The sequence below is a fragment of the Paramisgurnus dabryanus genome, chromosome 4 (assembly GCF_030506205.2).
Source record: "Paramisgurnus dabryanus chromosome 4, PD_genome_1.1, whole genome shotgun sequence".
Lineage (NCBI taxonomy): Eukaryota > Metazoa > Chordata > Actinopteri > Cypriniformes > Cobitidae > Paramisgurnus > Paramisgurnus dabryanus.
In genome coordinates this window covers 20421316-20439096 of record NC_133340.1, presented here as the reverse complement: position 1 = coordinate 20439096, position 17781 = coordinate 20421316, and the positions used below count along the sequence as shown (strand labels likewise).

General features: G+C 37.0%; 1 protein-coding gene across 3 annotated transcripts; it reads right to left on the bottom strand.

Moving 5' to 3' along the window:
- Positions 1-4814: 4814 nt before the first annotated feature.
- Positions 4815-17781, bottom strand: dennd1c (DENN domain containing 1C). Of its 3 annotated transcripts, XM_073814287.1 has the most exons (23): positions 17586-17781; positions 16187-16251; positions 15797-15840; positions 14417-14466; positions 14068-14187; positions 13754-13823; positions 13588-13668; positions 13431-13505; positions 12572-12625; positions 10996-11106; positions 10624-10724; positions 10481-10526; positions 10292-10393; positions 9294-9419; positions 9104-9205; positions 8553-8643; positions 8409-8449; positions 7574-7624; positions 7409-7456; positions 7208-7327; positions 6924-7009; positions 6155-6368; positions 4815-6075 (listed from the first exon to the last, which is right to left on the bottom strand). In XM_073814287.1, the coding sequence occupies exons 1-23, from the start codon at positions 17600-17602 to the stop codon at positions 5239-5241; spliced, it is 2652 nt and encodes an 883-aa protein (XP_073670388.1). In that variant the 5' UTR covers positions 17603-17781; the 3' UTR covers positions 4815-5238. The 3 variants fall into 3 exon arrangements, with proteins under 3 accessions (XP_073670388.1, XP_073670389.1, XP_065130418.1); XM_073814288.1 differs by lacking the exon at positions 7574-7624 and having other exon boundaries at positions 17586-17780; XM_065274346.2 differs by lacking the exon at positions 13431-13505 and having other exon boundaries at positions 17586-17776.

Sequence of the window (17781 nt, the reverse complement as noted above, 5' to 3'; positions counted from 1 at the left end):
ATATATATATATATATATATATATACACACACACATATTCCTGTATGTATTTTTAAACATTAACATGTGTGTGTATATATATATATATATATATATATATATATATATATATATATATATATATATATATATATATATATATATATATATATATATATACACACACACATATTCCTGTATGTATTTTTAAACATTAACATGTGTGTGTATATATATATATATATATATATATATATATATATATATATATATATATATATATATATATATATATATATATATATATATATACACACATATTCCTGTATGTATTTTTAAACATTTACATGTAAATATTTTAATTGATTTTATTTCAGATTTACTTTTTATTTTATTTCGATTGACAGACAGGTTAGGTTACTTTTAGTTAATGATACACAGTGGCGGCGTTTCACGAAAACCTAGGGTATGGCAAAAATTCTTCGTACAAGGCGGCCATTCAAATAACGAATCTATGAAACCACATTATACCCATATGTTTACATACTCCACCAACCTGTATAAAATCATACTTTGATTGCACGGATGTACACTTACTGACAACAATACGGAATACAAATGAAAAACAAAAACAGAAATCATGGTTGTTTAAAATGCTTTTCAAATGTTGTCATTCTTAACTAAGTGGAACTCCAGCAACAGATAAAACTAAATCAAGATAATATCAAAACATACTGTAACATCCCTTCACAAATCTTGTCATGACAGCCGCCAATAAACACTTATAAAACACAATAAAGACTTTTAATGATGTGATAGAGCACACGTAGTTAACCCAGCCAGCTAACCAACTAAGACTAAAACACTAAATAAAACTCTTAGTATGGGCTAAATGCAAAAACAAGTCTTACCTTTTGTCGTCGTGCAGTTTTTATTCCACAAGTCGCCATATTCAAAACGCGCGCAAATAATTAATACAATTCACTTCGACTGCGCTACAATTTCCCAGTGTAAGAGAACATGTTTATTTATCCACAGAGAACAAATTGAATTGAAATTGCATTGAAATTGAATTGAACAAATCATTTTACTTCTTGAATAATGTATGCAATATGCATTGCGCGAGTGTGGGGGAGAGTTTGTTTGAATGTTAAAACAAAAAAGGAGTTTACTTGCGAAAATAAAGATTATAACAACAGCGGTCATCATGAAACCACCTGCACAATTCAATCTGCGCTGCAAGAACGACAGGGTGATGACATCAAAGTACCGCGAGGGTGAGGCGAGAAATAATAGGAAGAGTTTGCTTTCAAACCGCTCTCGCGGCACGATGATGTCATCCACATGTCGGTTCCTGTATTATAGCATGAAGTCGAGCACACGCCTAAATTATCCATATTAGTGATGTACCAATGTTCAGATATGTTCTACTTAAAATATTTAACATTATTTTTAATTAGCTTCATTATAGCCTGTTGATTTCTGGTGTTTTGTCTGAATGCTAGGGTATGGCAACTGCCATACCCTGCCATACGCAAACGCCGCCCCTGATGATACACCCATGGCGTTTATTTAATATTTGAAAAAATAGTGAAGCACTTTTCGAACATACAGGTGATATTGTTTACAAGAAACTGTGTATAAACCTTTATTGATATTGTTTAATGTGGATAAATTGTATTATGATCATTTATATATTATATATTTATATCAAAATAAATAAATACATTCAATTCACAAAATGTTTTCTCATTTAGGTTCTGTAAACCAACAAACGAATCCACAAAACATATACAAATTATTTCCCAAAATATTTTCAAAAACGCAACGCAAGGCCGTCCGTTGCCATAATTAAAAATCACACAAGGAAACGCCTGTGATGCCTTTAGAAATGTGCGCTTTAAAATGGGCGTTGACATTCTTTGGCGCGTGTCACGTGAGCGTGGCGAGTGGAACAGGTATGGGTTGTTCACGCGCCACCGGCTTCGGGTGCGAGAGCCGCCGTCATGACCCGCGAGGTTGATAGATGTTTGGACGCTGAGGGGGTTTGTAAATGATAAAAAAACGGTTTCTTCCGCGGATCCCAGGACAGTCTCTCAGGTGAGTGGATTTCACTGTTGAATTGGGTGGTTTAACTTTATTTAAAATGTTTGAAGAAAAGATATCACCTCACCAAACCGGCTTCACAAACAGCATTCCTGGGTTTAATGTCTCACCTGAGCTCTCTTCAACCTCTGCCTTTAAGGGAATCATAACAAGACACTTTAATCTGGATTTAAACAAGTCTAATGCATTGTAAATAATGAATAATTTACAAAAAATACCATTGTTTAATGAATATATGAGGTGATACGTTTTTATATAGGGGTTATCATGCTATCTATGCTTAGTGGGGTGTTGTGTGAACTTACACAAAAACAGTCCAGTTAAGGAATAACAATGACAATGGTTTGGATATTTAATCTTACCTTAAAATATTTTGGTGTATATTTTATCCAAGAAAAATTGAAACTACTCTGTACTTAAAGTGAACAAATGAATATTTATCGCCCATAATATTTTTGTGGGTTTTGAGATTACACCTGTCTCAGGTAGGTCATGGGATGAAAAAGTTTGGGAACCTGTAGGGAACCAGTCAAACAGGCACGCAGAGCTTTAAAGGATGTGTCCAATAAAAGTTCAGGGTTGATTTGTTCCCATTTTTCGGTCAATAAAATATGTTGTTTCATAAATTTGATGAAAAACAAATAATCTCCTTGTAGTGTACTTGAAGTAGTTGAACTTAAAGTTGTCTCTTTAATTATACAATACAGATTGTTTCAAATCAGCTTTATGTAAAGTTCATTAACTGTCATAGGTGTAATAAAGTACTTTTTTACTTTATTTAATTACTTTTTTCAAGTGTCAGTACTTTATCAGTGTGTTTTCTTTTAAGCACTACATTCTGAAGCATACATACTTATTGTTTTACTTTTTAATACTTAATTACATTCAAAATCTAGTTCCTTAATACGTTTACTCACGTAATAGTTAAAGTAAAAACAATTTGTATTTATGTAATGCAGTGGAGTGAAAAGTACCATATTATGTTATGGAGCATAGTGAAGTAAAATTTTGCCAAAGAAAAACACAGCTACATAAAGTACAGATACTTAAAAAGGGTACTTGCGTAAAGTAAAAATACTTGAGTACTTTACACTTCTGTAAGTGATTTTGTAAGAGAATCTTAATTTTTTTATTGCTTTGCTTAACTGTATTTTTTGTAGTATAAGTAAAATGTTGAAACCCAGTGTTTGTGCACCCAGTGTAATGTATTCAGCTCAAAATCAGTTTATATGTCGATTCAGTTAAACTAAATCAAATCAACTATCAATTATCTGTTCAAATATTTATTTCAAATAGCATTTTTACTGTACTGTTTTGAAAGACACAATGTTTTGTCACAATGATCCCTTTGTAAGGAAGAGACCATTTTTAGCAGTGGTATTTTCCCAAACTAATAATTAACCCCCTCAGTCCACAGCCGAAACACTAAAGCCTTTTTAGTTTATCTTCTCATCTGTGTGCAGGTTTAGCATTTCTGACTTCCGCCTTCCTTCCTTCCGCTAGGTTAAAGTTCCCCAAAATGCACAAGAGAAGCATGCAGAACCACATGGATCGATGTTGTTGCATTTAAGCGGATACTCAACTTTTCGTGCCTACATGTTTGCTCACATCTTGTGTCCTGTTTAACAAACACGCCCTCAGAACACACAGACATTCACAGGCCTATGCTTGTTTATGTGTAACCCTAGAGCATCATGTCTTTGGAGAGCGCATCGGGTCCGCTTCTGGCGTTGACCGTCCTTTTGGTTCTGGTTGTGGTTCTGTTCTCGTGTGTTATCCGTAAGAGGCAGATGGAAGGGAGCTACCAGCCCAGTGCCGAAGAGCAAAAACAAGCCAAAAACCACGGCGCGGAGAAACCTAGACTCGCCATCCCACTGCCCAAAGAGGAGAGACTGATATGAGCACAGAGCGATGATGATGTGAGATCATGACGTTCAAGATCTGAATCCTGGTCTGGTCTAGGTTAAGATGACACACAGGTTCAGCATTGTATCATATGTAGCTTGTCTGTGAAGGTCTTCCTGGCAGGTGAGGGTTCGGGTAATGCTTTCACAGACACTTTTTGGAGAACATTTTGAGCGGTGGTTGGTATTTATGCAACACTTTTGACTGAGATGAAGGACTACTGTATCTTTAAACTGTAAAAGATCAAATCTATTGATAAATGAATTCATGTGAGACTTTGGTAACACGCCTAAGATACATGAAACTGTTGGCAAATGTATTCATAAGTTAAGACGAAATAATGTACACTGACATGATAAATATGGTAAAAGTTTAACTTTTGTTTGCTTAACATGTACTTGTTCATATTTACTTACCTGAGGTGGATTTTGAAGGAGTCTGCACTGCATACATGGCAGCTTTACCGCCGGCTTACGGTGTTGTTCTTGTATAAGTTTACAATTGTCTTAGTAAATACTGTAAATATAAAAAAATTAACTAAAACACTACACTGAAATGTACACACTGTATTTTGCACTTTGTATTTTTGCAATTTGGTTTGTTGTAACAAATGTTTCTGTGACTTAATTTAAAATGATATTAATCAAAACAATGTGTAATCACGGATGATTCATTAAAACGCATCTTTATGTAAATGACCTCGATTTTGCTGATGGTTTGGAGGTTTTGTCTCATGATTTTGTTGCGTCAATGTTTGTTTGGTGTTTTCAGTCTTTGCCCTGTCTGATAAGCTTTTTATAAATGATTACAGATATTTGGTCAGATTGGGTTGGAAGCATTTTATTTGTTTGAGTTCAGTAGCATTTACTTGTAAACATATAATCTAAATTAATTGCCCTGCCATTACTGTACACAATTCATCAGTTCATATTGTGCTTAAGAAATAATGTCTGTAATGTATCATCATTTGCTCCACCTTACATTTTGGCTGATGTCATCAATTGCGCTGAAGTATCAGCCAATCGGGGCTGATGGTGACTAAAGAAGGGCGGAGCCCTCTACATACCATTGCAAACTTTGCTATTGCATTATCATATCTGAAGGATGGAGTCATATCCAATGCCATTTGTTTGACATTATGAAAGTAAAAACGGAATTTGGGGGGAGCTTGGGATTCATTTGGTTTCATGCAACGCAATAAAAGTCATCTTTAGTTCTTTATAGCAACATTTAACCAATACACTTGGTTTATGATGGCTTGATATGTTCAAATCTCTTCTTCAGCTCTGAGACTTTAATGGGTACCTTGTCTTCCTCTTCAACTAGCGACTGCTTTGGAGTGCATTTTGAACTTTGTTCATCTGTCTGGATGCCCATTGCTGGCTTGCTGGATGCTGCGTAGATGTTGTGACTTCTGAGAGGAGTCCTCCATGATTTTTCCTGACCTCGGAAACTATTACTGGGAACGTTAAAGGACTTCGCCTGTGAGGGCAGAGCTACGGTAGGCAACACCCTATGAGATGAAGAGTCAACCTTTACTTCATCTTCTGCTTTATCTGAGATCTCGTCTATGTTGACGGACACAGGGGAGATGATTTCTCCATCTGTAGGTTCTTGAGTTGTGTGTTGTGCTTCGCACAAGGGCTCCTCTGTGTGCTCTGAAGACCTCAAGTCTTTTATCGGTGTACCCTCATTTTGATTTTCTTCAACATCTTTTGTCGTTTGTTCTTCATTGTCTACTTGTGTCTCTGTTTCCGGCCTCTCTCCAGTCTTTGTCCCAGTATCTAAACTTTCCTCAAATTCATCTGTCGTTCCATTTACTTGTGGCAAGCAGTGATCATCTAGCACCTCTTTACAATCCAGTTCAGCATCTCTTAAACTTTGTACATCTGAACACAGGCTTTCCCCCAATTCCTTGAAGCTCATCTCTGATTTATTAAGATCATTCTCTCTGTCAATCAGGACAACATGCTCCTCCCTCTGATAGTGTGGACCCTCGTCTAGCTCCTCCTCCCAGCTCATGAGACTTCCACTGTTTCCAACAGAAGGACTTAGACTCTCCTGACTGGGTGTGGTCAGACTCCTCTGAAAAAGAAATGTGACTGGTGAGAGTGTGTGCATGAGAACGTGTGTGAGATGAAGTAACAGGGCGCACAGGTCTTACACGTGAGATGAAGTCAGTGCTATCAGAGCTGAAGAGGTCCAGACTGCGAGTGCTGTACAGTAAGCCCGGTTCTCTGGAGCTCTGTGCGCTCAAAGTGTCAAAGATCTCTCCGAGCAGATCCATCTCTTCTGGGTCAGCCATGAGCGAAAGATCATCATCATCATCATCTTGTAACTCGCTAGATCCAGAACACTGCTCGGGCTCCTCTGTTGTACTGCAAACATATTTTCACATTTAAAGGGGTCATATTATGAGACTTTTAAGAAGATGTAAAATAATTCTTTGGTGTCCCCAGAATGCATATGTGAAGTTTTAGCTCAAAATATCCCACAGATAATTTATTATAACATGTTAAAATTGATGTTTCGTATGTGTGAGCAAAAATTTCTTGTTTTTGGGTGTGTCCTTTAAAATGCAAATGAGCTGATGCAAACACTGATCGCCATAATGGTGGTTTGTTGAAATTGAAACTCAATTGTTCTGTCAATAATTTTTTCTCGGTCTCTTTTTCTCTGCACTAAATGTCAGTGCCGTTGTTGAAAGGTGCAGATTAAGGGGCGGTATTATTATAATAAGATCCCCTTTTGACATCACAAGGGGAGCCAAATTTCAATTACCTACTTTTTTTATGTGCTTGCAGAGAATGGTTTACCAAAACTAAGTTACTGGGTTGTTCTTTTTCACATTTTCTAGGTTGATAAAAGCACTGGCATGTCCCCTTTATTAAAAGTTGTATGTAATGGTAGTGATACATGTGATCTATTCTCACTTGTCGTCACAGGGGCTGTAGATGTTCTGCATCTGTCGCTCATTTTGATTGCTGGTATGCTTGCGCGCGGGTCGGCGTGGCCGAGACTGAAAACGAAGGAAACATAAACATGACAAATCATATTTAAAAAGTACTCAGATTAAACACTAGGTGGAAGAATTGTATGATTTTCCTTGGCGTTATAACAAATAATTCATGTCCACAAATGGCTTTAATTTTGCAATATTACAATGAAGACTTCATCACAACAGTTTTGGGTACGTCTACCTCCAGATGTCACTCACCCTTCCAAAGTGCTGTGTGATTGGTAGACGGTTCTGAAGGCAATCTGATTGGAAGCGGCGATACGTATGCGGTCCACAAACAGACCCTCCCCTCTGCAGCATGTGATTTTCAGTTTGCTCCTGAGATCAAATACAAACACACATTTATATAGTGTATACATACAGAACTATCTGCATCCACATATAATAATATAAACTCACCTTTGACGACAAAAGGTTTCTCAGTCCAAATTTGCTGTGATATTTGGTCTGAACGAGAGAAAAATCAATAAATCCGCTTTAAGCAATCGACAGAAAACAGTAAAGTAATATTAAATATAGCTTGACGGCATGTTACGAATCAATAAAATGTATAAAAATGCTCACTGCTTTATTAGCTGTAGACTTGCATGTCACAATCAAGGCTCCACCCCCTTTCTGTGAAGAGCAAAAGAGGCTGTGTTCAGAATGCAGTGATGCATTATTGTCACATGACCTCTACCCACATTGCATCCGGTTGTTTTAGGATGTTTTTTATTAAGCTTTTTTTATCAAATTCTTAGTTAGAAATATCTTTCATTGGCCAAATCAAACAGTAGGTATGTTCGACTCCACATATTGCACCACAGAGACCGACTGCTGTATGACATCGAAGCACGTGACCAAAGCGATTTAAGGGCTGTTCACATTATAAAAATATAGTTTTGAAAATCTTTTTATTGTAAAGAGAATATTTGAGTTCACACCACAACTACAACATTTATTGACATGTGAACAATTACAAATGATTTTATTAAAGGAAATATGCAATATTAGTTAATGCTATTAAAGGTAAATGATTTGCGCAAGTACTGCGCCTCTTGAGCAAATTAGCATAAAGTTATTGCTATCGTCCGGTGTTGTGACCGCTAATATAAATTGTTTAGTATAGTTAACATGATTGTTATTGTTAAAGTGTGAACGGCCCTTTGGTGCTCTGTATGCTTTTGAATACATTTTTACAATGCCTTGGTGTCATATGCCGTTAAACGTGTAGTGTCGCATAAAGTTGAGCACACCTAATGAGAAAAGTAGGGAACTGCATTGTGGGATACAATATCTACAGTATGCCATATACTAAACATTTGCAAAAAGGTAATTCTGTGAACAGTAAACAAACTGTATACTGTAAATAAAAAGAAAAGTATTGTGCTATAGTTTATCATGACAGAACAAAGCATACCTTCAAATTTCCAACCCATTGGCGATATAATTTAGATCCACCTGGGAAAGATTGCAGGCAGTAGGATAATTAAATGATTTAGATTCAGCGCTAAAATATGTAAATGTTTTATTACACACACATACAGTAAAGGTAAAGACTCACCTTGCGAGGCTCCACAATGAAGAATCTCTTCTTCGAATACATCATCGGGCTCTTTTCCCTGGTTCAGCATTTCCAGCCGCCCATCAATAAACTGACAATATGATTTTATTTCATTTATGGTCTTTGTTTTTTTGTATATTTATGTAATAGTATAGAGCAATGCTGGGAAAACTACCTCATTGTGCCCAAGTTACAAGCTACTCAAACATTTCAAGGATAGTTCACCCAAAAATGAAAATCCTGTCATCATTTACTTACCCTCATGTTGTTACAAACCTATACAAATGTCTTTGTCTTGCTGAATACAAAGTAAGAAATCTGTACCAAGAAACAAAAGCACCATTGACTTCCATAAGAGGAAAAAATACTACTATGGAAGTCAATGGTGCTCAAAAACCATTTGGTTAAAAACATTGCTCAAAATTTCTTCCTTTGTGTTCAGCAAGATGGATAATGATGACAGAACTTTCTTGCTGATTTAATATCCGAAAACTTTCTTTGTTAAGTAGCGTTGGACCAAATAAATCATCACTTATGTGTGTTTGCAATACCTCTTTAAAACACTGCAGGTGTACAGCGCTTTCCAAAAACTCCTTCATACTTTGAGACTTGTGATTGAGAAATATCTCCTTACAGAACATCACCGGCCCTTCCTTCAAAGTCACACAGGAGACATTATTTGTGAGCGTGACATTTTAGAAAATGAAGGTTTAGATTCTTTGTGTAATGTGTGTTACTCACATCTGGATATTGTAAAGCATCTCTGTAGCCTCCGAACAGCAGAGCTTGAGATCTGAGAAAAGAACGAGAGACCCCTGAGCCCACCAACGCAGCTTGTTTCTTTAACCTGACCTTCAGTCCTGCCACCTACAGTATACACAAAAAAACTAGTTAGCCTGAAGAATATCAGGTTTAATGCAGACTAGTTACTCTGGTTTGTGGTTTGTGTGTCATTCAGAACAGGATTGAGAATTCAGTTCGTGAATTGAGGAAGCAAACAGGATGTGGAAGTATAAATCGTAAAGGGAAGTGGAATTTTATTGGAATGAAAAATAAAGAAATTCACTTAAAAGATGTAGCTTTATATTTGAATTTTATTGTTTATAATATGTTATTAATTTACATGTGTGTTAAAAGTTAACTTTTGGAAAATGTGATGAAACCTTTTTTTTTAGAATTTAAGATTTCTCTCTTTCAGAATATAGTGAAGTAAATTTATTTTCCTGTCCAATTTAAAGGCAAAGTTCACCCAAAAATGAAAATTCAGTCATCATTTACTTACCCCAATGTTGTGCAAAACCTGTATGATTTTCTTTATTCACAAAAGAAGATATTTTAATAAATGATGGTAAGCACATATTTGACAGTATTGGTATATGTTTATCTTACTATGGAAATCAATGGTTAACGGCAGTCACCATCATTTATCAAAATATCTTATTATCTGTTCATCACAATAAAGAATCTCATACAGCAAGAGGAACTTAATTTTTTTGGTGACCTATCCCTTTTCAATACTGTGCTGGCATGGCCAATTCACTTCAAATTTAGACTGATGAATCAAAGCGGAGCCATTTTTGTATCCGGAATTTCCTGTTAAATGTTAAACCTGTATAGCTCTGTGGTAAAGCATTGCGTTATTAGCGCAAAAGACCATGGGTTCAAAAATACACACTGATAAAAATATACGATGTGCTGTAAAAGCCAAATTCATAAATGTAAATGTAAACTGGTCTCACCACGTCAGCAGGGATCTTTTTAAGGTCCTGATAGGGCGACTCTAAAGTGTTTGTGTCCACATTTAGAATGACTACATCCTCCAAAGCTCGACTCTTTACTCTCTATCATACACAGAATAGACCATAATAAATACATTTGTGTTATAACGTGACTACATAATAGAAAAAGCATCCTGAGGGTTTTAGTACCTCGGCCAGGCTGGAATGAACTCCAATGAGGTACGGCATCGGAGCGCTGTTGAGATTAAATGAATGACATTGAGACACATTTAGAGGTGTTCACACAGGATGAGCTCTTTCTCAGGATGAATGCATTGTGTGTGTGTTCTCACCAGCAGTAATCCAGCAGATGGGGTGGAAGAACAGGAATGAAGATGTGTTGCCAGTACATAGGGAAGAGCATCCCATTACACGCGTGTACACAGGCCGTCAGCTGGACAAAATATCAATATTGCACAAATTTGCATTGTCCATCTTTATTGTGGTGTAAGGTTCTGAACACGCATTATGAAAAGCAACAAGTACAGTAAACGCAAAAATGCTTTAACGGCCTCTATTCTTTACTGAGTGACGCAATGTGATGTGAACTGTTGCTGATGATGTATTTTTGTATGGTTGACATGTATAAACGCTGATAGGCTTTGGTTGGTTGTTTTCTGAGTGAAATCCAACCACTTTGTTAGAGGTTAAATTACAAAACTCACAGTGCTGAGTTTGCTGCAGTAGATGAGGATGCGTCTCTCAAACAGCATGCTGGCGTAGAGCTGCAGCAGATTTCCTACGTCTACTGCAACCACCAGCTCCGTCAGGTTCCTCTGAAACATGCAGACGCAACACATTACAAAAATTAATCCATATTAAAATATAATAATAGAATGGGTGGATAGTTGGAAGGAGGGATGGAGAGATGGATGGATAAACAGACAGATAGGCAGATGTATGGATAGATGGATGGATGACTGTACAAAATGGATCGTTGTATGCATGGGTGAACAAACAGACAGACAGTTTGATAGACAGATGGATAAGTGGATCATTGGACAAACAGATGGATGTGTGGATGATTGAACAAAAAGACATGCATATAGATGATTGAATGAATAGATAGATAGATAAATAAATGTGTGGATGGATACATGAGTGAACAGACAGACAGATAGACTGAGAGAGAGACAGACAGAGATGGATGGGTGGGTGGATGATTGGACAAAAAGACAGACAGATGGACAGATGTATGAATAGATAAATAGATGAATCTGTAGATGGTTGGATGAATACATGAGTGAACAGACAGACAGACAGACAGAGATTGATGGGTGGGTGGATGATTGGATAAAAAGACAAATTAATGGATGGGTGTATGACTGAACGGATTGGAAAACGGATGGGTGGATGATTGAACAAAAAGACAGAAAGATAGATGGATGGATGGATGAATAGATGATAGGTGAATAGATGGGTGGATGGATGCATGAGGGAACAAACAGACAGACAGACAGACAAACAGACAAACAGACAGAGATGGATTGGTGGATTATTGGACAAAACCAGACAGACAGATGGATGGATGGATAAATAGATGGATAGGTGAATTGATAGATGGTTGGATTGATACTTAAGTGTACAGACAGACAGACAGACACAGAGATGGATGAGTGGGTGGATGATTGGACAAAAAGACAGATGAATGGATGGGTGTATGACTGGATGGATTGGCAGACAGATGGATGGGCGGATGATTTGACAAAAAGACAGAAAGATAAAAGAATGGATGAATGGATGATAGGTGAATAGATGGGTGGATGGATGCATGAGTGAACAAACAGACAGACAGACAGACAGACAGAGATGGATGGGTGGATGGATTAATAGGTGAATCGATAGACAGATGGATAGACAGAGTGGATGGGTCAAGGATTGGACAATCAGATGGATGGGTGGATGGTTGAACAAAAAGACAGAAAGAAAGAAAAAAAGACAGATAGACGGATGGATGAATAGATGGATAGGTGAATCGGTAGATGGTTGAATGGATACATGAGTGAACAAACAGACAGACAGACAGACAGACAGACAGACAGAGAGAGATGGATTGGTGGGTGGATGATTGGACAAAAATGTTGGATAGATGAATGGATGGGTGTATGCCTGGACCGATTGGCAGACAGATGGATGGGTGGATGATTGGACAAAAAGACAGACAGATAGATGGATACATGAGTAAACAAACAAACAGACAGTCAGAGATAGATGGGTGGATGATTGGACGGATTGACTCACACTCTCTGGAATAGAGGGCAGGGCTTTGGGATCTGGAGCAATGAAGTATGGGATCTTGTGGAAGGAAACAACATTCCACAGTTAGAAATAAAATGAACAGAAGGGGAAGATCACGCAGTAACTTAAATAATAACACAAAATAGTCAGGTGAAATAAAATCTTAATATGTAACTCCATTACCAAGCACTTTCTTTTTTTTAAAAATCATATTAAGATTTTATTTCACCAGATCATTTTGTGTTACTATTTAAGTGCATGTAGGCACATACAAACTGACATATTGTTCTTAAATTTTGGTTCATTAATTGCTGAGTGACACCAAAAAATCTTCCCCAGAAGACAAACAATATGGCATATATGGACTGGCGACTGCATATAAAAGCACATGAAAAAAAACTTTAATTGAGGGAATATGATTGACTTAGATAAGGGGTCCCCAATCCTGCTCCTGGAGGGCCGGTGTCTCTGCAGAGTTTAGCTCAAACCCTAATCAAACACACATGAAGCATCTTAATCAGCTGCTTCAGGTGTGCTTGATTAGGGTTACAGCTAAACTCTGCAGATACATCAGCCCTCCAGGTACAGGATTGAGGACCCCTGACTTGGATAAACAAAATATTTAGTGCTTGGTGAATACTTGATGTTCAAGCACTTAAACCTAAGTCAATTTTCACTAATGTTAGTGTTTTAGTTTAGTTTGTGGTCCACTGAGGGTTAGTTTTAATATAAACATTGCATCATGACAAGCATCTGTATTAATGTATGGAGACATAAACAAGGTTAGCACGTATCGGTTTAGTATTTGGGGTTTAGTGAAGGTTTAGTCCGGTCATTTTTTTTACTCTGGTCAGGGACTCACCCCCTCTGACTCCTCCCCTTTAGGGGTGTGTCCACAGATGCCAGGCATCTCTCTTCTGAGTTGTATGTTCCCTCCCTCAGTAAAGAACACATGAACTTGAATGTGATGTCACATGTGATGTCATAAACGGAACTACCACCAGCCAGTGAGCACTTACCATCTGCAAAGTGATAGATCCATTAGCGGGCGGTACAGGGTGCTTGTGGAGTAGAGTCAGAAGTTCTTTCATCTCATTGGTCTGTCAGAGTTGTAAACAAATTTATGTGATGCCAACATAAACAGTGTGGAAAGGATATAAATCTAGAAATAGGTCAAAATCTTACCTGCCCTTTAGTCATGTAGTCTGCTAGATTATTCAGAAGTTTGTAAAAGACTTCAAACCAAGGCAAATAACTGTTGTGGAAAATTATGTGTCAAAAGATCATGCATTCAAGAACACATGCTAACACTTTTTAAGTTTTTACTTATTGAGTTCAGTTCAAATCAGAAGAGACCCCAGACGACTCCGGCCCGGATCTACACCGAAGCTACTGACTTTGGCACAGATCCGGCCCAGAGTCGTCTGCTGTCTAGACGTAATGAATATTTAAAATCTTTAGGTTTGTGAAAAAGAGCATTAATACTGATGAGTTTAGACCTGAGTATACACAAGCACGTCTGGGAGCTGGACGTGAGTCTGCAGAATCCAAAACGCTGACATCCCTCCAGATCAGTCAAGACAAATGTAAAGTGCTGCACAGCAATGGTGTCCTTCACCCTGTCAATCAATCAATAGATTAATCATTAAAATACAATTCTATGAATCAAACTTTCATTCAAATACTGGTCAAAAATGTAAAATGAGTGAATGTGCTGGTGTCTCCATAACTCACATGGTATGGGTTGGATTCATAGACACAAAAACACATGTATAGCTTGAAAGAATTTTTAATAAAAGCATCTGAGAAATGTCTAAATGTGAATGTGTAAATATGAATCAATTTCACCTTTCAATGTCATATGGAAAGCAGAAGCGTGGTAAGGACCGCAGAGATTCCTGTATGAGAACATAAAAAAATTATCACCAACCATTATTTAATTTCTATCTGTGCAACTCTTTTTAACTCTTGCCTCGCCCATTTCCAGCTAGAAGAAAAAAGTTCTAAGAACGTTCCCTGAAAGTTCCCAAGGTTCCCAAAAACATTCTGCCAACGTTAAAAGTGTCCAGTTTTTTTTAAGTTCTAAGAACGTTTCTGGGTTGTCTGAACGTTAGAGGAATGTTACATTTTACCATTTTTAAACGTTATGACAATTAAAACAACAACTGTTTATTATATTGACTTGTTTAATTGTTATGTAAATGATAGAGAAACATAGCATTTGATTATTTTAACTTTCAGGGAATGTTCTTAGAACTTTTTTCTTCTAGATGGGTTGACGAGTTAACTCCTCAATTAAGAGAAAAGGCTTCCCAGCCAATGACGAGCTTTTCCGGCATCCGTATTTCGGATATTATTCACCAGATTATAAACCAAATGTATAAAACCCGGAAACAACCCCTTATGACAAACAGTTCAAACTCTGTGTATGTTTTGATTAGCGCTCTGAACCTGATCTCTATCAAAAGTCCCAAAAATGTAATTATCTCTATATAATTAGGTATTTTTGAAGAATCCTACCCATATTTGAGAGGTGATAAAAAATAACAAATAAAATGTATGATTAAATGTTTTTTTTTTTTGTTCTTGTTGTTGTTTGAAAGCAGAGGGTCTGTTCTTTAATTTCATATATTGTATGTTTATATATTTAAAGAAGAACATTTTCTGGAAGGCATTAAACTTTTGTGAAACAAACAATGAAACCCCACCGTCACAGGGGTCAAGGCAAATTGTACAAAAATGTATGAATGTGGTGGTACCATTTAATATGAATTAGGCAGCGCATAAAATATGTGAAAATTGTCATGAGATAGCATTTGAACTATCATTAAATAAACGTGTTAACTGTTTGCGAGACCCAAACAAGACATTGTTATATTACCTACAACAATCACTTAAAATGATCAATAGCAATTTAGCTCTTGGTTAACATTAACAAAATGTCATGAAAATTAAATTCAGATCAGGGGCAGAGCAGCATTTTGAAGGATTTTAATGAAGACGCAATTCTTTTTCTTTGCAATGCTCAGTGACTAAAAGTAAAAGCGAGTTTAACAGAAAATGTCCTAGATGCATTACTGCTGGAGTTTGATTATATGTCACGCATATATGTACATGCACTTTCTATTATTTTTTACTAACTTTTATATTCATTTTGTTGCAATGCAATGCATAAAAAAAAAAACATCTGATTTGTTTGTACGAACACACTGTGTCTAGAGGACCAACCTCATCACTGAAGTCCTCTGGGAACTGGAACAACACATCAGGGTCTATTCAGACAAAAAGAAAACACAAACACAGAACCATAGAGAGGATGTGGTTAAAGGAAGGCCAAATGCTAACCAGTTAAATTCAGCCTGGTTTCTAAATCCAGACCTCAGTTCGTCTCATTTCTCTCTCTCTTTCTCTCTCTCGACTGATAGTCTGTACATGTGTTAACCATCTTCAGTCTGTGAGGAGATTGTACTGTAGCACACTAACTACTAAAGTAGTTCCCTTGTTTTCTCTGTTTGATGAGTGTATTAGCTGTGTGGTTTTTCTGCTTCAGTCACATGACAGGAAGTAAGTCATTCTGAGAAAAGACCTGTGGGCATGCGTGTGTCGGTATGTACCCACCTTGATCTCGTGCAACTGGAGATGAGGCTTGAAAGAACCAGTAGAAGGTTTTGTCAGGGTTATCTCTGAGGACAATACAAGTCAGCATTTGATTAGACATCAGTTTTCAATAGCTTGTAGAGTTATAATGAGAGATGTGCTTTATTTATACAGCAGGATGTGGTTGAACGCATTTCAGATTAGAAGCTTTTGTGCTGGCGCTTCCAGGTACAAGTTCAGTTTAAGTCTCACATCTAAATACACACAGTAAATATTATTGTGTGTTGATGGTATAAAAGGGAAATTTAAAGGTGCATTGTGTAACTTTTAGACAGAAATGTAATATACTATTCATAACTATATTATCAGTGGTGCATAAAGACCTTACATAATGAACTATATATATATATAAGCACGTTTTTGTACTATTGCCTCCCTGTGACACATTGCTTTTAATGTTTCCGAATCCGCTTTTGATAAAACCGTCTGCTAAATGTAAATATATTTTTTATTACCTTAGAATGAGACGTTTTTATCTACAAACCGCAGGAAGTAACCATTTCGCAAACTGTTTAATAGAGCATGTTTTGTCACTACGTTGTCTCGGCGACGATATGCTTGTCCTGTGGAGGCTACCGTAGCTTCTCTATGCATTTCGAAAGGGAGGGATGGGCTGTGAACTAAGCCATTGGTTGCAATTCACAGTATCATCACTAGATGCTGCAAAAATCTACACATAAGGTTTTAAAATGATATGTATTATGCTTATACTTTATAAATAAACTGCTCTCGGTCCTCACAGGCTGTTGTGTCCAGGACAGTTTTTACACGTTCGAGTTACATGTAAATCATATCAGAATGTATGAGACCAAAGCACACTTGTGGTTGTCAGAGGTTTTTTATGGTTAAAGCTTCTTCTAAATAAGAGAGACGTCAAAATGAGCAGTGCTTTAGGTGCACTGTTGCATGAACAGCATACATCCTAAAACAACCATGACACCGGATAGAAGCCATAAGAAAAATATGTCTGAAAGTTGTCGTAGCATCATCAGTGCACCTGCTTTAATATTTGATGTAACGTCATTCAGTGCCACTCAGAAAGATTTTAAGTGTTGATGATTAAAAACACTGAGAGAACAAATATTTTCCACTGCTACTGAATATCTTTACATAATAAAATTGTGAATCGTTATTCAAAATTCACAATCTGTTCTCATGCGGATACTACATCAGTGCTTTTCAAGTGTTGGCGCCTTTATAAACTACATCAGTATAATAATTAAATGGTGATATGGTACAAAAGTCTCACATCCGATAATAAGAGCGAGGAAGAGGAAGTAAACTTGAGACCACAAAATGAACAAACAGAGAGATAGAGAATCAGAGGGAGAGTGAGAGACGAAGACAACGTGAATCTTACTTTATCCTGGATCCCATGTTGCACTTGTGTGGCGAGGTCCATCCGTGATGTTCAGAGTTTCAGCTGACCAGAGTCATCAGATCTTTAAATAACACACACCAACACACACATCCTCACATCAAGCAACCAATTCCGCCAACTAGCAAGACGGCACTTCCTGATCTGTGCATGTGTGTGCGTGTGTGTGGCCTATTTC